At 45.2% G+C, this 23,767-nt stretch overlaps 1 protein-coding gene across 1 annotated transcript in view; it reads right to left on the minus strand.

Moving 5' to 3' along the window:
• LOC122808394 (phosphatidylinositol 4-phosphate 5-kinase type-1 alpha-like) overlaps nucleotides 1-23,767 on the minus strand; it is a 795,187-nt gene that overhangs the window by 179,862 nt on the left and 591,558 nt on the right. The window contains exon 9 of the mRNA XM_044079360.1: nucleotides 19,715-19,795. Within this exon, the coding sequence (XP_043935295.1) occupies nucleotides 19,715-19,795 (81 nt within the window). The remainder of the gene's footprint in view (nucleotides 1-19,714; nucleotides 19,796-23,767) is intronic.

Consider the following 23,767-nt stretch of genomic DNA (forward strand, 5'->3'; position numbering starts at 1 on the left):
GGCACAGATAGCCTATGAGCAGGCGGTATGCCACTGAGTAGAGCTGGAGTTTCTGTAACCGGGCAGCATATGGCATCTGTTTGAGCCCTTTGATCCTCTTGATGAGGTACTTTTGGGGTCTTTCCAGTTGCTGCAGGTGTATGGTAAGGTACATCCCAAAAGGGGCATTGTACTCAATTATGGGCCTGATGAGGGATGAGTAAAGAGGCACGATGACCTCCCCTGATCTAGATGTGAATCCCTTCATGATTAGGTGGGCTATATAAAATGTTTTTCTAACCACTTTGGCCACGTGGTTGTCAAATGAGAGATTGCTATCAACTTGGGTCCCCAGGTCCCTAATTACTTCTTCTGTACTTAATGGATTACCACCTATGTGGTAATTTGTGGGCACTTTGTTTTTGCCAAAGAGGATGACTACACACTTTTTGGTGTTTAGCTTGAGGCCATGGCTCTGGCACCAGTTGTCTGTTTCTATGAGGCCCTTTTGGAGGATGCTTGTGTTGACTGGAGAGTCTATTATGGCGCCCAGTTTGCAGTCATCTGCGAACTTGGTCAGCCACAGTCCTTCCGTGTTGGCCTGTACCTCCGAGAAATATATACCGAACAAGAGAGGTCCCAGGACTGAGCCTTGTGGGATGCCACTTGTAACTGGTTTGAAGTCCGACATGGTTCCAGCAATTCTAACCATGTGGGTTCTGTCCTTGAGCCAGTTTGCAACCCATCTAGTGACATAGGGGTTGATATTTAAGCTGGTGAGCTTATCTATAATGCCCGAGTGGGGTATTGTATCGAAGGCTTTTGCGAGGTCCAGGTAGGCTGTGTGGACCACCTTCCCCTCGTCAATGGCCTTGGTGACTGTTTCAAAGAAATCGACCAGGTTTAAGAGGCAGGATCTGCCCTTAAAGCCGAACTGGGTAGGATCCAGTGTCTGTACGTCCCCAATATCTTTATTTATGAGGTCCATGATGATCCTTTCCATAGCTTTGCAGACCAAACTAGTCAAGCTTATGGGGCGATAGTTTCCAGGATCCGTTGAGGCACCACCTTTGTGGAGAGGGACCACTGTTGCTGTACGCCACTCTTTGGATACATATCCTGTAGTAAGGCTGAGTGTTTGGGTTTAGCTCTTCTTGGAGTTCATGTAGGATGCAGCCCGGGACACCGTCTGGTCCCATTGATGCTGTGTTTTTTGCTTTGGAGAGGGCGGCTCTTACCTGAGCATCTGAGATGTCAGGGGGGCAAGCACTCTGCTGGGATAGATATTTGCCCTTTTGGTGGGGAGGGAGTTTGCGCTGAACCTGTCAGCTAGGATGTTGGCAATGTCTGTGGGTTCGGTGTATTTTTTGTCATTTTGGACTAATTCTGAGCATATCTGGGAATTCCCACCCAGGTTCCTAACATAACTAAAGAAAGCCTTGTGATTATCCTTAGTGTCCTGTGCAATTTTTCTCTCGAAGCTGGCCTTAGACGATTTTATAAATGCCCGTAGTTTTTTGCTAATACTGATCAGAGATGCCTTCCCTTTTTAGGATTTTGCTCCATCATGTAGTAGCTTCCTCCTTCTATTGTATAGTTTGTTTATGGCTGGGGTCCACCAGACAGGACGTCTGCCTTTGGAGGATTGGGTCTTGGTTTTATATGGGATTGCATGATCCATGCATTCCTGAAGGTGTTCATAGAATGCGTTTATAAAGGATTCTGCTGTCTGGGCCGTATTTTCCACAGGCCCGGGGGCTTTGAAGGATTCCACCTCGGTTTTGAGGAGTGTGAAATTTCCTTTAGAGAAGTTTTTCACTGTGGTTTTCTGGGCAGGGGGTGGGGTCGGGATGTGAATATCCAGTGAGATTAGTTTATGGTTTGATCTTACCAGTGAGGGATACACTTCTGGTCTGGAGCATAGAGTCCCCATGTTAGTGATGATCAGGTCCAGTATGTTTTCCCCTCTTGTGGGAGTGGTAACAAGTTGTTCCATAGCATCTGAGTTTATAAATTCTAGGAACCTTTGGGCTAGGGTGTTGGAGCTAGAGTAATGCTCCCAGTCTATGTTTGGGTAGTTGAAGTCGCCCAATATAATGGTGTTTGGAGAGACCTTCATATTTTCCAGTGTTCTCAGGAAGGCCGAGTGGGGTTCCTGGGTTTGAGAGGGTGGTCTGTAGCAGGCTATAAACTGGAAGGCAGTTTTACCCACTGTTAGTTGCACATGGACAGTCTCTGATGCTTCGTGCTGTGCCACCAACCTGGAGGTGTGGGCATCTTTGACGAATATTGATACTCCCCCTCCTTTTGTGGTTCGGTCCAAGTTTTGGAGCCGAAAAGCATGGTATGAGGTATAACCTGGTAGTGCTGGGGTGGTCTCGGAAGCCTTGAACCAGGTTTCTGTTACTGCACAGATATTGATGTTCTCCATGCTAAGGAGAGTTTTGAGTGTGTGCATCTTGAGGTTTAGACTTCTGGCGTTGAGTAGCATTACTCAGTTTCTTATCCCTTGTGATACCTATGGAGGTGGGTTTGTCTTTTGAGCCTTGCCTAAAAAAGGCACTATGGGGATAGCAAGAGCCTTTACCAATATCCGAAAGCCCAGGGGTGACAGGTGCAAGCCGTCCCTAGCGAAGCATCGTGGCTTGTCGAGCATGTCATCCCAAGCTGACAGGCATTGGATCCCCTTTGAGTGACACCAATATTTAAGCCAATTGTTGAAATTGATCATCTTGTCTTCATATTGTGGCATCATTTTTGGTGAGGGTAAGATGCTACTCAAGGTCAGGGTCATACCGGCCTGGGCTACATGCTCAGAGAGTTCCCTCTATGTCTCTTTTCATTTAGTCCAGGGAGGTACATCTCAGGTCATTCACACCAGCATGGACAATGACTGAGTCATATTTGTACTTGCCTTGGAGTGACCTGAGTGCTTGTGTTATGTGGCGGATCCTAGCGCCCAACAGGCAGCTCACCGTGACCTACTCCTTTGTTCAGCCTGGTGAGTCGGACGTCAGTGTGCCTGATGACAGAGTCACCTATTACAAGTGTATCAGGTGTGTTGTTTAGCCTTAAGGGCTGTGACTGTTCAGCACACTGGCTTTGTGAGCTATGTGTTGCACGCGTTTTGTTTTGGGGTAGCGGTTGCTTGGGTGTCTGCTTTGGAGGTCTCTGCTGCTTAGGCAGATTTTTATTTAGAGCCTCCGAGTATGGTTTTGTGCGTTTATGTGTTTGGATTGCTGTTGTGATAGGTCTATGTGAGACTGGAATTGTAGTGAGTGTGGTTTCCTTCTCCTCCTGACTGGTTACGCCAGTACTGAGTTGAGAGAGCTTAGCCTCCAGTTTGGCTATATGGCTGCATCTCTCACATGTGTTGGAATTTGTTGGGAGGAGGAGAGGGTTGTCTGTGTACATGAGCCAGTTGTAACATTGCCTTAAGATTCCCAGATTCACCAGCTGGACTGGAGAGGAGATTGACAAGTGACCTTTGGACATGCTAGAATAGTACTGGGAATTCCTTTATAACTGAAAAAAAGGACCAATGGGGAACAAGGTACTCAAGGGGAGTTTGTGAGGGTGTAGTGCTTTTAATTTTTTAGTGCTGATTTAGTGAGCAAGTGCCAGGTAACTTAAATGCAATGTGTTACAGGTAACTTAAATGCAAATACTATATTCATAAAGTAGAAGAAAGTATTCTAAAACTACAGTTGCGCAAGTCCTACATACCTTTAACAGTTAACGTTTGAATTCTTCACTGACTCAGTGGCATTTTGAGTTATCTGTCAAGGCAATCCAGTACTGGTTAGTTTTCAAAAGCTTCCCTCTCTCCCTTTTCCTGTGACAGCCAATTGTCTGAGCACATCCTGAAGCGGAAGCCTTCAGCTATCACAGAAAGTGTTCAGTCACTTTCCTTTCCATAGAGGAGGACAGGAAAGTACCTGAAGCCAGACTCATCTACCAAGAAAAAATTTACAGCCAATCAGAATACCATAGAAAGCCAAAACCCAACTACAACCGAATAAGGGCAACCACCAAGCACCAAGAAACAACAAATTGCAACCAGACAGTGATCCAAAAGTTTTATTGTAACAAGTTCTTTTCCTCTGATGTCTCGGCCGTAGCCTTCAAGGAGTAAAGAACCACACAAGCACATACATTTTCTATAAATCTAATAAGCAATAACTGAATTTACAACCGAATAAGAGGCTTAAACCCACCTCAACTATGCACTATCTAGGGGATGATGGGTGGGTATTGCCACTATGGCAGTGAAAAATTCAAACATCATCTGTTACAGGTAAGAAGGACTTGCACAAAGTACAATTTTGTACCTACCATAAAATGTAGATGTTCGAGTGTACACCCTCTGCTGCAGTCATCACACTTGGGTTATCCTGTCGTCAGGCGGTCCGGCAGTCGGCCAGAATTCCAAAGTCTTGGTCCGGCGTCAGTTGTTGTCGCTTCTTCCCTAACGTCAGTGCGCCAGGGGTATATATATTGCAACAAACGCCATTTTCTTCAGTTTTTCTTGTCCCAGATGTCAGGTGCCCCCAAGAAGGTGTTCAGTAATTAGTACCAAATTGAGTAAATTTTGCAAAAACACAAAATCCCTCCAGCTATAAGCAAATACATCAGGAAGGTATTGTAGAGATTTTAGCCAGTTAGTTCAGAGGGGATGGAGGGAGGGCAACCTGGACTGCAGCAGGGTGTACACTCGAACATCTACAGTTATGGTAGGTACAAAACTGTACTATGTTCATCGTGTTACCCTGCTGCAGTCATCACACTTGGGTTGAATCCCAAAGCTAAGGATGGGTGGAGGAATCATAGAGGGTTATTGGAGGCTAGAAGGCCCTGCAGAACTGCAGTGGCAAAGCCAGCTCTAGTCTTAAGAGTAAAGTGGTAAGTGATAGTGTTTGGTAAAGGTGTGTACTGAACTCCAAGTTGCAGCTTCCAAAATCTCCTTGGTTGGAACAACCTGAGGAAGGCTGTAGATGTAATTGTTGCCCTGGTAGAGTGGGGCCTAATGGAAGCAGGAACTGGTTTTCCATGATGGGTATAGCAAAAACGAATGCAATGTCCTATCCATTTGGAAATGGTTTGTTTTGATAAAGCCTTCCCTTGTGAAGCTGTAGCATAGGATACAAAGAGCTGGTAAGATTTTCTGAAAACCTTAGTTTTATCCAAGTAGTAACTAAGTTGCCTATGAATGTCCAAGGAATGCAGGAGTCTTTCTCCTTTATTCTGTGGATTTGGGAAGAAGGTGGGTAAGTGGATGGTTTGATTTAAAGCCACTTTGGAAACCACCTTAGGCATGAAGGAAGGATTAGTTCGTAGAGAAACTCTGTCTTGATGGAAAATGAGGAAAGGTTCCACTGCCATTAGTGCCTGCAGCTCTGAGACTCTTCTAGCTGAAGTTATTGCTAGCAGCAGGGCAGTCTTCCATGATAGAAACTGTAGATCTGCAGAGAAAGCTGGTTCAAAGGGAGGTAGCGTAAGTTTTTCCAGAACAAAATTGAGGTCCCATGTTGGTGTAGGTGCTCTCCTGGGGGGCCTAAAGTTTTTTGCCCCTCTGAGGAACTGTCTTAGAAGTGGATGTGAAAATAAGGGTGGATCAGTATTGTAGTGGGCTGAAATAGCTGATGCATGGATTTTAATGGAAGAAAAAGAAAGTCCTTTGTGCAACATCTCAGTTAAGTACTGCAGAATCTGAGGCATGTGAGGCTGAAGTGTGTCTTGGTCTTTAGCTTGGTTCCAGGCACAAAACCTTTTCCATTTGTCTGAATAGGCCTTCCTGGTGCTGGGCCTCCTAGCTTCCAGAATAACATCCATAACTGCTTGGGAAAGAGGAGCTGGCTGGATGCTTATGTGATTTGCCATGCAGCCAGATTTAAGGTTTTGAACTGGCAGTGAAGAATCTGATTGTTTTGTTGTGTGAACAAATGGGCAATTTGTGGTAAAATCCAAGGTGGGCCCTGGGCCATATTCCTCAGAAGTGGGTACCAGTGCTGGCGTGGCCAGTCTGGGGCTATGAGTATCAGTCGTGGTCTCTCCTGTCTGACTTTCAAAAGCACCTTTGTGAGGAGAGGCAATGGAGGGAAGGCATATACTGTCAGGTTTTTCCAACTGAATGAGAGTGCGTCCACTTTCCAAGCTTGGTGGTGCAGTGTCCTTGTACAAAATTTTGTTAGTTGATAGTTATGAGGACTGGCAAACAGGTCTATGTCTGGAAGGCCCCATTTTTGAGTTATCATTGCAAATACTTGTGGATCCAGTTTCCACTTGTGGAGATCCATGATGTTTCTGCTGAGGTTGTCTACGAATGTGTTCTTTTTTCCTGGCAGGAATTGAGCTTGTAACTGAACTTGGTAAGCCAGAGCTGTGTTCCACAAGGTCATTGCTTGCCTGCTTGGAAGGTAGGAGTGTGTACCCTCTTGTTTATGTACCACATTACTGTGGTGTTGTCCGTCCTTATTGTAAGTTGTCCTGGATGTAATAGATTCTTGAAGGCTGTCACAGCATTCTGTACAGCTAGCATCTCTTTTTGATTGATGTGCAGATTCCTTTGATCTGCAGTCCATACGCCTTGAACGCACTGTCCTGCCATGTGTGCCCCCCAGGCGTAGTCCGATGCATCTGTTCTCATAGTTTGCCTGGCTGGGGGCAAGGTGAAAGGCTGACCCTTGTTGAGGTGACATGCCCGTCACCACCATAGAAACTCCTGTTGTAGGCAGGGAATGAGAAATATCATTGTGTCCAGGATGTGGCTGTGTTGAGACCATACGCTTTTTAGGTACCACTGTAATTTCCTCATATGCAGCTTTGCAAATGGTATTACTAGTATGCAAGATGCCATGAAGCCCAAGGCCTGCAGAATTTTTCTTGCAGGTAGTTGGGTCTTTGTTGCCATTGTTTTGAAACATTGAGTCAGTTGTAGTTGTTTGTCTGGCGTCAGATAAGCCTTCTGGGCCGTTGTATTCAAGCTGGCACCCAGGAATGTCATATTTTGTGAGGGTACTAGTTTTGATTTCTTTTCGTTTACTGTGTACCCCAGGCAACTTAGAAGATGTTTTACAAAAGCCAGATGTTGTAAGAGGATGTCCTTGCTTTCTGCTTGGATGAGGCAGTCATCCAGGTATGGGTATATTTGAATTCCTCTTTGTCTGCAGTATACAATTACTGGTGAGATGCATTTTGCGAAGACCCCGGGTGCAGTAGATAAGCCAAAGGGCAGTGCAGACAATTGGTAATGGGTTGAACCTGCAATGAAATGGAGGTATCTTCTGCAACTTTGTCTGATAGGGATATGCAGGTATGCCTCCTTGAGGTCCAACGTTACTAGCCAAGCTTTCTTGCCCAACATGGGAAGAAGCGGCTGTAGTGTTAGCATCTTGAATTTGCGTACTTGTAAGAAGGTGTTTAGAATTGAAGGGTCCAGAATTGGTCTCCAGGCATTGTCCTTTCTGGGAACTAGAAAGAGTCTCGAGTAAAATCCTTGGCCTTGCTCTCGAGTAGGTACCAGCTGAATGGCTCTCATGTCCATGAGAGCTGTAATTTGTTTTTGTGCCTCTGCCCATTGATTATGTGGCAGGTTTGGCATTCCTCTTTTCATTGGCAAGGTGTGAAAATGGAATCTGTATCCTTGTGAAATTATGTCTAGGACCCATTTGTCCTTTGTGACAATGTGCCAGTTGTCTGAAAAAAGTGCGAGTTTTCCTCCCAAGGGGGCTGCCAAGAGAGTGTTGCTTGGCCAGATGAGGTGCAAGTCATTGAGTTTGCCTTCTGGTAGGTTGGGACCTGTCTTCTCCCTTCTGTGTTGCAGTGCCCCATTGTCGAGGTTTGTACTGGGCTTGTGGTTGTCCTCTGCCTCTTGGACGTCTGTATTTACCCCTCTGTGGTCTGTCAGTAGCTGGAAAGGACCAATTTTTTGTTGGCCAATTTCTGCTGAAGCGAGAGGGCTGTACCTGTAGGAAATCTTTGACTGCATAGACTTTGCCTTATCCTCCATTTTCTTTAAGACGACTTCTGCTTTAACTCCAAAAAGAACATCCTGCTGTAAGGGAGCATCTAGAAGCTTTGCTTTAACATGATCAGGCAGAGTTTGTTCCTTTAACCAAGCATGCCTACGTATAACAGTCCCAGTGACAGCTGCTCTGCAGGAGGCCTCCAGAGAATCAAACCCACATTGTAAGGTGTGTTTGCCCACCTGTTCAGTTGCATGCAACAGATCCTGCATTTCTTTCAATTCAGACTGTTGAGGGAGAGTGGTGATTCTTTGCTTTAACTTGAGAGATTAGAAATTGCTGATACTTAAGCATGTGAAATTGGCAATTTAGTGCCCTCATAGCTAGAGTGGCTGAGGTGTAAACCTTTTTCCCCCCATCTGTCTAGTGCTCTGGAATCCTGTTCAGAGGGTACAGGATTTTTAGCCATAGAAGCCTTAGCCCCTTTGGGACCCTGGGAGATCGTCTCTGGGTCAGCAACAGGACTTTTATATAGAAATTTATGGGAATCAGGCACTCTATAGTAACTGTCAGGCTTGGCCGGAGCAGGAGGTAGAGAGTCTGGGTTCAAACTGGATTCTAGGTAAACATCATCCACAATGTCTAACATGGGTGAGATGGCAAGTGGTCTGTGCTGGGGGAGTAAAAGAAACTCTCTGAGCCTTTTCTTCGAGTCAGAGTAATCCTGACCTTCCCAGTGGAAATGTTCCCTCATAGTGTGTAAAGTTTTCCCAAAGGAATAGTCTTCAGGAGGAGAAGCTGAGGGAATGGAATCCTCAGCATCAGAATCTTCATAAGGGGAGAAGGAGTAATCTTGGTCTTCAGAGGAGGCTGAAGAAATGGACACTTGTTCAGAGGATGCATAATCTTCCTCTTGTCTAGGCCTTTTATCGGGAAGAGGTTGGGAACCCCTGATTAAAGAGATCAAATCTTCAGCCATTTTGAGCATCTGTTTCTTAGGCATGGGGCCTTGAACAGGGGACTGAAGTGCAGTCCTTTTAGATTTAATAGGAGTCTTCGTCTTAGGATACGTTTTAATGGTAAGCGTCGGTCTGAAAACGCCTTCAGAAACCGAAGGTGTTTCAGCAGCACCAGCATCTTTATCAGCAATATTGTCGGTAGGGCCTGAACAAAATGGTTGCGTCGGCCTGGTACATTCCATCAAAAGTTCCGAAGCGGTCTCGGGTTCCAAAACTGCGGTAGTCAGGGGCTGCGTCGGAGCCTCACTGAGGACCGGAGAACTGGAGACCGGACCAGCCGAGGCCTCGGAATCTGGCTTAGGCCTGGGCTGTCTGTCCTTATCCTTGCATTTTTTGTGCACGCCGGTAGTCAGTTGCTCCAACGGCATACTGTAATTAAATTTTCTACCGAAGTAGTGTCGTGCGAAATCAAAGCGTCTTTTAATAGTACGTTTATTAAACCTAGCACAAAAATGACAACTAGTGACGTCGTGGTCTGGGCCTAGGCAAGGTATGCAATAAGAATGAAAATCTTATGAGGTATTTGCTTCCCACAAGAAATACAATTGTTAACTTTTTCTGACATCGGTCTGAGGCAAGAAAAGTTTCCCCAATGGGGTACTTAGCTTTATAGAAGATTTCGGTCTGAAATTCGAATTCGAAAATCTCAGGAGTCAGCTGACCGGCACTTGCGAACTGCTTCTGCTTCGGGCACCGTGCAGCAAGAAAGACTGAAGAAAATGGCGTCGGTTGCAATATATATACCCCTGGTGCACTGACGTCAGGGAAGAAGCGACAACAACCGACGCCAGACCAAGAATTTGGAATTCCGGCCGACTGTGGGACTACCTGACAACAGAATAACCCAAGTGTGATGACTGCAGCAGGGTAACACGATGAACATCTGTACTACGTTCCATCATTCTCACTGCCGCAGTGGCATTTTGGGTAGATTCCCAAAGTTAACCCTACCTGGGAAGTGGAAGGATAAGGATCCAGAAGTCCCTGGAGAATAATCCTAGCAAAGCCTGTTATGGACCCTGAAAAGAAATCCAGTTTGTACTGCTTTGTGAAGGTCTAAAAATAGAGGACCAGGTTGCTGCCAGTAGAGTCAATCCTTTCCTATAGGCCATCAAAGAAGATAAAGGCCCTACTCGAGTGAGCCTTAACCTTGCCTGGAAGAGAACTACCATGGTGGGAGCAACAGAAATCAGCAGCAGAGGGCAACCATTATATAATAGTTTGCTTATAGACATGGTGACATTTCTTAGCCCCTGTATAGGAGACAAACAGCTGTTCAACATTCCTAAAGGGCTTTTGTTCTGTGAAGGTTGCACCTGAGCTGCCTATGTGCATCCAAGGTGTGCATAATCTTTCTCCTCTATTTTTTTTTTTTTTTTATCAGGATAGAATAGTGGGAAACTTGTAGCTTGATTCAAAGTAAATTTAGAAAAAAAAAAACTTTAGGCATGAATGACAGATTAATGTATACCACATTCAAAAGTTAGAAAGGAAGGACCCTCAATGGGGAACTTATGGGAAATCTGGCACGCGAGGTTACTGTACCAAATGACCAAATAACACTCGAGTGCAATGACCTGCATTCGGGCTGGGGGCTAGACAGTCTGAGGATCTCATGTGTCTGTTTATATACCCCCTACACCAATGAGCAGAGGTAATCATCCAGACATCTGCCCTAGGAAGGTAAAGCTTTGGTATGCTGGCCGGACATCAGTGGACTGAGAACCATTTTGTTATGAATACTCCAACAGACACCTGCTCTTGAGAACACTGGCAAGCCACACAAAAGACTACTAAAATAAAGCACTGGGATTTTACGCTGGATCACAGGTTCATTAAGGAAAACTAACACTGACAACTGTTTTAAAATTGATGCAGAGAAAATGTATGACCAATCCATCCTGTTGGTTGTCTTGCTGTTAAAGGCAGAAGTGTCATCTGGTGAAGCCAATACAACATCTACACTGCTTGTATAAGAGAATTCAGGCTAGCAAAATGCAACCCAAGTAGTATGTCGGATAATGAGTTCTCATAATTAGCACCCCTGCATATATTGCACACATCAAGCCATCTTCATAAAGCAAAACAAGCGAGTTAAAGCTCATACACAGCAAATTTACAACAGCTACAGATGAAGGGGGCAGGTGGTTCTCTACTCCTTTGACTTAACTATCTGCCAACAAGTAAAATGCTTATTAAGGCTTCCCATACAGAAAGAAAGCTACCCCCAATGTGGTGATGAAGGGCATTTAGCCTGAGAATAGGGGAACAAATTTGCCAGTAAACCACCCACAGAGACTACATAGTAAAGATGGATTGTGGTCAATACCAATTAAAAATACAGCAAAATGCATTTTCTTCAACTTGGTTCTTTTCCATGAAAGAACATGCATGATTTGAAACGTATTATTTGTAGTTTGACTCAAATGTCAAGGGATGCCAGTCAGGAGCAGCCTTAGGTCAACTGATGCCCTAAGCAAAAGGGCTCCACGGTGTGGACCACACCACCCAGTGCCCCCATCCTAGTCTACCTACATCAAATAAATACTGGAAAAGTGCCCCTGCTACAGCGGCGCCCTAGGTGGTCGCCTAGTTGGCCTATGCCTAAGGCCGGCTATGATGCCAGTAGGCTTGCACACGATCTTGGAGATCCAGGTAAAACTCGAAGTCTCAGTTTCAATTCTTTCTTGCTGCTGAGACTAAACATAATATATTTTCAGTTTAATACATTTTAACAAAATAATATATGCACCCAAGGATAATATACAGCTTAAGATGAAATAAGCATGACTAAGCGAAAGGGTGATCAGTTCCAGTCTTACCACTGAGGTGGTGGGGGCCTGAAAAAAGTACAGTTGTGTACACTTACCATAAATGTAGATGTTTGAGTGTATTCACTGTTGCACTCATCACACTTGGGCTATCCATGCTGTGGTAGCCCTTGGCTGGCCCGAATACCAGAGTCAATGTTTCTCTGGGTTGGCTGCTGTCGCTTGTTGACTGACGTCAGGTCGTCAGTGCTATAAAGCAAGGCAGCCGACTATTACATCAGGTTTTCTTGCCCTAACCAGTCAGAAGCCCAAGGAAATATGGTAAAGTGGTCCTGTTGGCTAAAAGCCACCATAAGAAGCTTATGTCTCCCTACGGAAAGAGGATATAAGAGGGAAGGAGAGAGGGGAAACCAGGACTGCAACAGTGAATACGCTCGAACATCTACATTTATGGTAAGTGTACACAACTTTACTATGTTCTTCGTGTTTCACTGTTGCAATCATCACCTGTGGGAGGATTCCCAAAGCTGAGGAGAGGGGTGGCTCTCTAAGTCGTTTCTTTGACTGTGGGAAGTCTTGAGATTCCCATTGAAAATGTTCCCTGTGAGGGAGTGAAGGGTTTCCCCAAAGGAGAGCTCCTCTGGAGGGGAGGCAGAAGGGATGGATTCCTCTGCATCTGAATCTTCAGTGAGGGATGTCGTTCCTCTTCAAAAGAATAATCGGATTCCTCAGACTCTTGGCTGTCAATTTCTGCAGAAGGATGCCTTTTCCTTTTTGGAGTAGAGACCCGAGTAATTTGGATAAGGGAGATGAGATCCTCCGCCATTTTAAGCATTTGAGCTTGGGGTGGGGGAGCAGATTTCCTAGGATTAGCCTGCTTCCACAGGCAAGACAACTGTTAACTTTTTCTGATATCGGTTAGTGCAAGAAAAAAGGATCCCCAATGGGGTACTTAGCTTTAGAAGACTTCAACTTCAATTTGGAGACGAAAACTCAGGTAGCAGCTGACCAGCACTAGTGCGAACTGCTTCTGCTTTGGGCTCCACGGCAAGAAGGACTAATGTAATGGCATCAGCTGCCTTACTTTATACTACTGACGACCTGACGTCAGTCCTCAAGCGACAGCAACCAACGTAGAAATACTAAGCCTCTGGTATTCAGGCCGGCCGAGGGCTACCCTGGCAGGGATAACCCAAATGTGATGACTGCAACAGTGAAAGACGAAGAACATTATGTCGGTCTCTGAGAAGCAGTAGTGGAATGCGATGTCATTTTTTTGTCTAGAATCAGTAGTGCGAAAGGTCTCCTTGGAAGCCTGTGCCTGCATTGCGACTCTGGACCCAACCAAGGCAGAGACAGCCAAAGGCTTGGAAGATGAAGTGGATTTCTGTGGCATACCAGATTCCAAAAGGGTCTCGGCAGAGGCCTGCATAGAAAGCGAGTCAGGCATTAGGGGCTGCAAAAGCACCTCACTGAATTCCAGAGACCTGACGACTTGCTTAGCAGTAGTGTCATCGGAAGACATAGCTTGTGTGGCCTGTCTCTATCTTTATCTCTAAGTTTTTTCAGAATGTCGACAGATTGTTGGCTGATGGACGCCATATCGGAAATCGAAGACAGAACACTTAAATAATTGTCTAAAAAAACAGCTCTACGGAAAATGGTTCTCGCGTTAAAGAGGGCACAGAACCAGCAACGAGGTACATCGTGGTCTGCGCCTAAACAAATAATGCATGAAGAATGAAAGTCAAGGTGTGGATTTGCTTTCCACAGGCGAGACAACTGTTAATTTTTTCGGATATTGGATAGAGCAAGAAAAAAGGGTCCCCAACGGGGTACTTAGCTTTAGACGTTTCCTGCTGAAATTCAAATTCTGGTAGCGACTGGCACATGTGCGAACTGCTTCTGCTACGGGCTCCACAGCAAGAAAGACTGACGTAATGACGTTGGCTGCCTTGCTTTATAGCACTGATGACCTGATGTCAGACTACAGGTGCCGGCAGCCGGCGCATAAGAACACTGACTCTAGTACTCGGGCCGGCCAAGGGCTACCATAGCAGGGATAACTCACAGGTGATGACTGCAACAGTGAAACATGAAGAGCATCTGCAGAGGCAAACCCTGCCCTAGCCTTGGAGAAAAGAGGTAGGTGGTAATGATTTGTAAAGGTACAGACAGAGGTCCAGGTGGCAGCTTCCAAGATGTTCCCTGGTGGGAACTCCTCTGAGGAATGCTGTGGAAATGGAGGCTGCCCTAGTGGAATGGGTATGAATAGACTTGGGGGGTTGTTTCCCATGTAATCTGTAGCAGAAATGGATGCAGCGTGACAGCTGCTTGGGAAATGGGCTTCCCCTTTGTCCCTGGGGCAAAGCTGATAAGAAGTTGTTCTGTTTTCCTGAAGGGTTTAGTACAGTCCAGGTAGTATCTGAGCTGTCTGTGCACGTCTACTGAGTGCAGAATTCTTTCCCCTTGTTTTGAGGGTTAGGGAAGAAGGTGGGTAGATGTATGGCCTGGTTGAGAGTCACATTAGATACCATTCTTGGGCATAAAGGAGGGGTTAGTCCTCAGGGAGACCCTGTCTGCATGGAAAATGATGAAGGGCTCAATGGCTATCAGTGCCTGAAGTTTTGAAACTCTTCTGGCTGAGGTGATAGCTAGTAGGAAAGCAGTCTTCCTGGAAAGGTGAAGCCACAGGTTCGAAGGGTGGTAAGGTTAGTTTTTTCAAAACATAATTCACGTCCCAGGCTGGCTTGGGTGGCCTTCTGGGAGGTCTGATATTAAAAGCCCCTCTGAGGAATTGTTTAATCAAAGGATGTGAGAAAACAGGGGCTGGTCTGTATCAAAATGAGCTGAAATGGCTAGGCGTGGATTTTAATAGAAGAGGAGGAGAGGCCACTATTGAGCAAATCCACTAGATAGTCCAGGACAAGAGGGATGAAAGGTTGAGAGGAACTCTCCCCTCTGGACTGGCTCCAGGAGCAGAATCTTTTCCATTTCCCTGTGTAAGATTTTCTGGTGCTGGGCCTTCTGGCCTCTGTGATAATGTCTAGGACCTGTTAGCTTAACAGGGGCCCCTTGTTTGCTTTTAGAGTATTAGCCATGCGGAAAGTTTGAGAGTCTACAAGTCTGGGTGCAGCACCCCCCCCCCCACCTGAGTCAAGAGGTCTGAGATCAGGGAAAGCTGCCTGGGAGGCTGCTATGTCAGGCTGCGCAGTAAGGGGTACCAATGCTGTCTGGGCCAATCTGGAGGATGGCCTTTGGTCTCTCTCCTCCCTTACTTTGATCAGTACCTTGGGAATAAGATACAGAGGAGGGAATGCGTACGCAAAGAGGTAGTTCCAGGGGAAGGTCAAGGCATCCACCTTCCATAATAGGTGATGATACTTCCCTGGTACAGAATTTCTTTAGCTGGTGGTTGAGGTGCAAAGCAAAGAGATCCACCTCTGGAGTTCCCCACTCCTGAGTGACTTGTAAAAAGATTTTTCTGTGGAGCTGCCTTTCGTGGGGGTCCGGTAAGTTTTTGCTTAAGTGGTCTGCCAGGGTGTTGTTGATCCCTGGCAAGTATTGGGCTATTAGGTGTAATCCCATGGAGGAGGCTGTCAGCCAGAGGTTCATGACTGGCCTGCACAGTGGGTAAGACTGGGTCCCTCCCTGCTTGTTGATGTAGCACATTACTGTGGTGTTATCTATTTTGATAAGGAGAACCCCTGGCCTGAGACGGGGTTTGAAGGATGTCAGAGCCTTTTGTACTGCCATCATTTCCTTCTGGTTGGTGTGTAAGGGAAGGCACTGGGCATCCCAAAGACCTTGAGTGCACCTGCCTGCTAGGAGAGTGCCCCAAGCAATGTCTGAGGCATTGGTGGTGATGGTCTACCCGGTAGAGTTGAGGATGAAGGGAAGACCCTTGTTCTTGGCACAGGCCCCTGCCCACCAGAGAAACTCAGCCCTTATACAGGGGTTCACAGGGAGAGAGGTCTCTACAGACTGAGTATTTTGACACCAAAGGTTATTTAGATACCACTGAAGTTTTCATATGTGTAGCCTGGCCAGAGGAATTAGAAGGATGCAAGATAGCACATTCCCCAAGACTTGCAGGAAGCTCCTCGCTGTGAGGTAAATTCTGGAAGCCAGCTGGGTAAAGTAGACAGGCAGGAAGCTCTGCTTTTCTGGGGATAGGAAGGCCATTTGGGATGCTGTGTCCAGCAGTGCTCCCAAGAAAATGATCCTCCTGGAGGGTGTTTGCTTTGATTTCTTCTCGTTGATGCTGAACCCTAAGGAAGTTAGGAGGGCTTTGACAAAGAAGAGGTGGTCCTGGAGCAGCTTTTCTTGCACTCTGCCTGAATGAGGCAATCGCCCCGATAAGGGTAAATCTGTATATTTCTCTGTCTGCAAAATGCTATAGCTGGGGCTAAACATTTGGTGAATACTCTGGGAGCAGTAGATAAGCCAAAGGGTAGCACAGAGAACTGAAAGTGTTGTGAGCCTGCTCTTAAGTGCAGGAATTTCCTGCAGGATTCCCTTATGGGAATGTGGAGATATGCACCTTTTAGGTCCAGGGTCACTAACCAGGCATTTTTTGTCAGCATAGGTAGTAGCTGCTGCAAAGTTAACATTTTGAATTTGAGGACCACCAGGGAGGTGTTCAGAATGAATAGATCCAGGATGGGGCACCAAGTGCCCTCTTTTCTAGGAACAAGGAATAGTCTGGAACAAAAATCTTTTGCCTGTTTGAGGTTCAACTGCCCCCTCGGATATGAGGGTTTGGACTTGTTTCAATCCCTCTGCCCACTGATTTGGAGGTAAGTCTGGATACCCTCTTGGAACTGGGAGTTCGTTGAAAGAGAATTTGTATCTTTGAAAAATTATCTTTAAGACCACTGGTCCTTTGTTACAGAAAGCCAATTTTCTTTGCAAATTGAGACTCTTTCTCCTAGCTTTTCATGAGTGAAAGGAGGGCAGAGGGGGACAGGGAGTCACTGAGAGTTTTTACCATAGAAGGATGGTTTAGAACTCTCTGCCTTTGGGGTGGAAGTGGTCCCCTGTTTGGTTCTCTGCTGTCCCTGGGATAGGGGCCTGGGTGGTCTGTCCCTGCAGGGCTTACCCTGCCCATGAGTGATAGGTGCAGGAAAGGACCAGTGCTTACAGGGAAAATTCCTGCTGAACCTAGGAGGATGAACCTGAAAGAAATCTTTTACTGTTTGCATAGATTTTGCTTTGTCTTCCATCTTTTTAAGCACCTCTTCTGCTTTTACTCCAAACAAGTGGTCGTTATCCAAGGGTGCATCAATTTAGACTTGACATGATCAGGGAGAGGTTGTTCCTTCAACCATGCATGTCTCCTAATGACAGATCCTGACACTGCTGCTCTGCTTGAGGCTTCTAGGGCGTCATATCCACAGTGCAAGGAGTGTTTGGCCACTTGACAAGTAGAGTACAGGAAATATGGTAACTCTTTCGAATTGGCACAGTCAGGAAAGGTAAAAATCTTTTGCTTTAATACTTTCAAAGTATGTTGTTGATATTTTAACATAGAACTGATAGTTGAGTGCTCTGATAGCTAAGGTTGCAGAGGTGTATACCTTTTTACCCCATATGTCCCGAGCTCTGGAATCCTTGTTAGAAGGAATAGGATTCCTTGCAGAACTAGCCTTAGCTCCTTTAGGTCCCTGTGTAATGACCTCTGGGTCTGCAGCAGGATTTCTGTACAGGTATTTGTGAAAATCCGGTACTCTGTAATACCTGTCAGGTTTACTGGGAGCAGGTGGGAGGGCATCAGGGGTAAGCTGGATTCATGGATAACATCATCCACCACTTCTAAGATTGGGGGGATGGCCAGGGGTCTGTGCTGGGACAGTTCTAGAAACTCTCTTAGTCTTTTCTTAGACTGAGGGAAGCCCTGAGATTCCCAGTGGAAATGTTCCCCGAGGGTGTGAAGGGTTTCCCCAAAGGAAAGGCCTTTTGGTGGGGAGGCAGAAGTAATCGATTCCTCTGCATCTGAATTCTCATAAGCAGTCAGAGCAGGTTGTTCCTCTTCAAAATCTGAATAATCAGATTGCCTCAGAATCCTGCTCTGTCATTATTTCAGGAGAAGGGTATCTTTTCAGTTATGAAGTTGTGGCCTGACAAGGGAGATAAGATCCTCTGCCATCTTATGCATTTGGGCTTGGGGTGGTGCAGCAGGAATAAGATGGTGGCTAGAGGTAGATTTTCTCGGATCGCCCTGGCTTCTAGGCCTAACAGTATCCATCGTTCTGAGAGAAATGGTAATCGGATGAGAAGACGTCATTTTTTGTCTAGAATCGGTAGTGCAAAAGGCCTCCTTGGAAACCAGTGCCTGCGTCGTGGCTCCAGACCCAAATGAGGCAGAGACAACCAAAGGCTCGGAAGATGAAGATTTTTTGCGGCATACTGGACTTCGAAAGGGTCTTGGTAGAGGCCTGCGTAGATATCGTATTGGGCATCAAGGGCTGTGAATGCGCCTCACTGAATTCCGGAGAAATGACCTGCTTAGTGGTAGCATCGTTGGAAGGCTTAGCTTTGTGTGTCTGTCTCTATCTTTATTTCTACTTTTGTTTCAGAACGTCTACTGATTGTTGGCGAACGAACACCATTTCGGAATGCAAAGATGGAAGACGAAAATACCTGTCTACAATTAGAGATGTAAGACGAATGGTTCTCACGTTAAAGGGGGCAGAAAACTGGCAGATTCATATTACATTATCAAAACTTTAAACGTTTGAATGGTATATGGTCAAAACCATATGTTCGAACTTTTAAAATGTCGAAAACAACCAAAAAAATAAAAAACAAAACAGAAAAATACTACCCAACGGTTGTATGCAGGGAAGCAAGCCCCCGGCACCCTCACACCCCCTGCTCTTTAAATATACCAACTGCGAGACCGCACTACAGTGCAGTAAAGGGAAATCTACCCTTTCCGCACTGAACGGAGATCTCTGTTAACACGTTAGAACTTTTAAAAGTTCGAACACATGCGTTCAACCATACAGTGTTCAAACTTTTAAATGTTTGACAATGTAATAGGGAACCCAGAACCAGCAACAGGGGACGTTGTAGTATGGGCCTAAGGATCTGCTTTCCACAGGCGAGACAATTAACTTTTTCGGACATTGGTTAGTGCAAGAAAATAGGGATCCCCAACGGGGTACTTAGCTTTAGACGTTTTCAGCTGTAATTCGAACTCTGGTAGCGACCGACCAGCACACTTGCGAACTGCTTCTGCTACGGGCTTCACAGCAAGAAAGACTGATGTAATGGTGTCGGCTGCCTTGCTTTATAGCACTGACTACCTGATGTCAGTCAACAAGTGACAGCAGCCGACACAGAAAAACATTGACTCTGGTATTTGGGCCGGCCGAGGGCTACCAAAGCAAGGATAACCCACAGGTGATGACCGCAACAGTGAAACACAAAGAACATCAGCTATGTTACACTGGCCAGTAACTACCTTGGTTCAGCTCTGGAAGGAATACAGCCAAGATGACTCTTCCTTATTCTCCATTTCCTTCTGTTTAGGGGAAACACACATTCCAGTTGCCACTGATGCTGGAATGTAACATTAATTACCATACAGCAAATGAGTAACAATAACGATGCACAAAAAATAATTGGAGACTGGGAAAATTATGTCAAAAATCAAATGCCACGACAGTGCATGCAATGTTAGAGGAGAAATGTGAAGTCAAGAGCAGGGAAAAATTCTGAAGGCAGGATAATCAACTGCATCTTCCTTAAGCACTACATACTAGTAACAAAGGTAATGATAAAAGGAGCCACCTACAAATCACTGTACACAATATCCTAGGGGAAAAATGCTGTGGGGTGCTACCATATAGTCCTAGATGCCTGACCAACCTACTAATTTATACAGTAGAAAACAAAATTTACTAGGCTGTAAATGGCAGACAACAAACATAAAAAATCAGATCCTAACCCACAAATTGAAAAAGAATCTCCTTACCTATAGGAACTGATGCCATGTGACGGAAGGTTCGCTTCCTGTTCTGTGTTTTCTGATTTGTGAACCTCTACACCCACTGACCTAATGAGGAAAAAAAAAACATAACATGAATTATTTTAACCATGATACAACCGAGAAAGAGCCACTCAATTATTATAGCTACAAGGTCAGAAGGGATTTTGTAAGTTAGGGGGTTTCTCAGTCAATGTATGGTACAGAAGAGTGGGATTCATATGCATAATCAAAACTAAGCACTGTCTTGCCACTGGCCTGGACAATACAACGTTTTAATGCTTGCCAATCTCCTACAGGAAGGAAAAGAACTCAAGTAAGCAACAAAGTAGCTATGGTAACAAATGTCATACGGACAAAAAAGTAATGTACAGCCTCTCTAAGGGAAAATGCAAGATGGAACACTTTGTAACATTTCAAAATATGCTGAAGTGTTTTAACTTTACAGAATACAAAAACCCAATCTACTTGTTCATACCCTCCTACTTGCTTCTCTCCTAAGCACTAAAACCAGCCATCTATTAAGAGCCCCCCCCCCCCCACACACACACACACCTTTGTGGCAGCAGTGTGTAGCTCAGGACACATCTGAGTTGGCGATTGCTGGAATAAAGACTCTGAGGGGCTTTTCTATTGGCAGATTATGTTAGAATGGTTTAAATGTGTTTGTATTTAAGCAATGCGCTTGTCTGAGTTTGCACTCAGTTTACCGGAGCTGCTTAGAGTTTGGCATTCTTAGCCAGAGATCTGAAGTGCATCTAAGAGAATCCAAGGCATCCACTGAAATCTGTAACAAATAAATTTAAGCCCATTTTTTTTTGCACTTGTGTACTGTGTTTCACTGAACTACTGCTTCACTTTATTCTGTTTTTGCTGCTGTGACTAATTCATTTTGAACTTGCACATTTTGCTTCAACTGTCTTAAACAGCACTAGCTAGATTCAGACTTGCTGAATGCAGACCGTTTGGTATCACTTGAGCACTAAAATCAGCCACTTTACATTAAGAGGGCCTCCCTGCACCCTTGTGGCAGAAGTGTGTAGCTCAAGACTTATTCAAAATGGAGATGACTGGAATAAAGGCTCTGTGTGGGGCTTTGCTATGGGTACAATGTGTTATAACTGTTTAAATTATTTTATATTTAAGCACTGTGTTTGCACATAGCTGCATACCGCACAACGGTGGTTAGTGGTGCCTTATATAGACACAAACGCCTAGAATTACATTTTTCCCCTGAACACCACTCAGTGAAACCCTCTCAGGCTTCCCTGCGGCTCTTCAGGCAACTTGGTTGTGCACTGCTGGCAGCTCAGCTAAGCACTGTCAAGCATTGCACCACCTTCTTTGCTAATCCTATACAGCAAGTCCCCTTGCTAATCCCAGAGCAATAGCTGATCTTTTGCTCTCCCGAAAACCAGTAATTACCTGCTGCTATGGACAGTTAGTTTCCTAACATTTCTCCAACCAGACTGATTGACATGGGCATCATGAGGCAATGTAGCAACTGCCTCATGTATACTGGCAACCATCTGCTCCTAAAGCAAACAAATACAGTATGTGAGATATGTCGCTATGCCATGAAACTTGAATCAGTCTTCTCATGTAATAAACAAGACATCAAAAAGGTCATCAGCTCACACACCTCTCCTTTTACACAAGATAAAATCAAGACACAAACCCACATATGCGAAAGTACTCTACAAGAGTTTATCAAAAAACTAGAGACCTCCCAAATGCAGACAACCCTCACATACAGGTATAAAAACAGAATCCACTTTTACACAACACATGTACAACAGTGTCTCTGCCATCAAGCCCCTAAGGCAAAACACTTCAAAAACAAATTTTCTAGTCATAGGGGACTCAATAGTGACACAAATATGTCCCTCTCACCAAGTTGGACAAGGAGAAGGTTACCAGTCAGCTGCATGTCGGGTGCCATGATCTGCCAAGTCACACACAGGCTCAAGTCACTCTCAGCAACAATTACTGTTATGACTCTGTCATAGTATATTGTTGGAGTGAATGACGCGAGACGTACCTCTCTAGACATATATGAAGACAAACATGATAGAGCTCTCAGATTTTGTGTGCCAGACGGGTATGTCCCTAGCCCTAAGCAGCATTCTACCTTCACCTAGGATGATGCTACAGTACAGACAAAAAAATGATCGATTTTAACAATTGCCTTAGCTTCTGGTGTCACTGCAAGGGGATCCAGTATCAGTCAGCCTGGGAACACATGGTCGACAGACCTTGATGCTTCACCAGAGATGGTCTTCACCTGTCTCCTCAAGGCTTTAGAATACTGACAAAGATGTTTGCCTCCCCCCTACAGCCTTTTTTAGGCTACGTCATAACAACAAAACTTTCTATGTACAAAAATACTCTACAGATAAACTCAAGGTCATGCTGCTTAATGCTAGGAGCCTAAACAGTAAGCTGCACTCCCTGGAAGCACTCCTCCTCACATTGGAAAGTGCTGACATCTGTGCAGTCACTGAGACTTGGTTCAAGGTCGTAGAGAGTATCCCCGGCTGTGCAGGGCTACAATGGTTTAAACGCATTCAGACCCCAAAACGATAGTGAAAGTACCAAAGGCGGAGGTGTATCCATTTTCATTAAATCCAACTATACCTTGTGACTGGTGAAACAGTACGACTCTCTTAGCTACTCCAGGTCCAAATAACTACAGGCAAAACACCCTACCACATCATAGCTAGCTACAAGTCTCCCACGATGAACCAGGAGAAACACAGCACCTACCCGGATTTGCATGAATCACTCAGTGCACACCCAAACACCACTGTGCGTGACTTGGGAATGCAATGTAAACTTCAATCACCATGTGTCCCAGTAGTAAGAAAAGCCTTCTACACTGCCCATCTCATAAATAACAGCATGACATACAAGATCAGGGAGGTTATTACCCAGCTGTACTCGGCCATTATCAGAGCACTGATAGAGTACAATGCTCCCTTCTGTATGTACCTACCCATCCATCGACTGGGTGGCTTACACGAGCACAAACACGACCACACTGAGGTTCCTGGACTTAAACTCAAATGCACTGCAACAGTTAGTGTGCACCTTAACAAGGGGCTCAAATGCCCTAGACATAGTACCCAACATGGGAGGCTACTATACTAACCCTAGTGTGCTGCCCTCCCTAGTTAAGTCAGACCATAAATCTGTCTTATTTAAAGTAATGATCAGACCTGACAGCACCACAGGAGCAAAAAAAATTCTCCAAAGCAAATTATTGCCTCCTAAGCGATGGTATAAATGGTTTCAAAGCCCCTACTAACACAAGCAAAAACAACTCTTGCGCAGAGAAGTAAAAAAAACACCCTATATCACCACTTAAGCAAATCTACTGACTGGGCAGTATCTGACAGGACTAAAACAAAGCCACCCTGGTGGACTGCAAGCGTAAATAAATTATAACAAAAGAAAAAATGATACCCAAGAACAAGCAACGTACTCAGCAAAGGAAGACTAACCTACACAGTCTAAACAAGCAAATCATAAACCTTGTAAAAGTTCTCTAAAGCAAGCTATGAGACTAGACTGGCATCCCTAGCTAAAGATAATCATAAGGTATTCTTCAGCTACATCCGAAGCCACAAAGGGAAAACCTAGCTCTGTGCTGAAATTACAGTGGATGGCACCACTCACATGGAACATGAAGAAAGTGGCAACCTTCTGGCTGACAGAATTGGCAACAGTTTCACCACCTGTCCCCACCAGCCATACACTCCATAGGTTTCCAGACTCCTGTCCTATACCACTGATCTCCAAAAACAGGTCATTCAACCGCTCTCTCAGGCCAAAAAATTACCTTTATGGGACCAAACAACATCACAGGTTGCATACTAAATCTAAAACAAGACCTAGTGGAACAACTTAGCTCTCTAACTACAGCCTGAGCACTGGTTTTGTACCAGAAGAGTGGAGAACAGCAACAGTAATCCCTTTGGAGAAAGGGGGGGTCCATCAAACGACCCAGGAACTATAAAGCCATTAGCCTAACCAGCCTTA

Source organism: Protopterus annectens, chromosome 8.part0, assembly GCF_019279795.1.
Source record: "Protopterus annectens isolate FY-2018-M chromosome 8.part0, PAN1.0, whole genome shotgun sequence".
Classification (NCBI taxonomy): Eukaryota; Metazoa; Chordata; order Ceratodontiformes; family Protopteridae; genus Protopterus; species Protopterus annectens.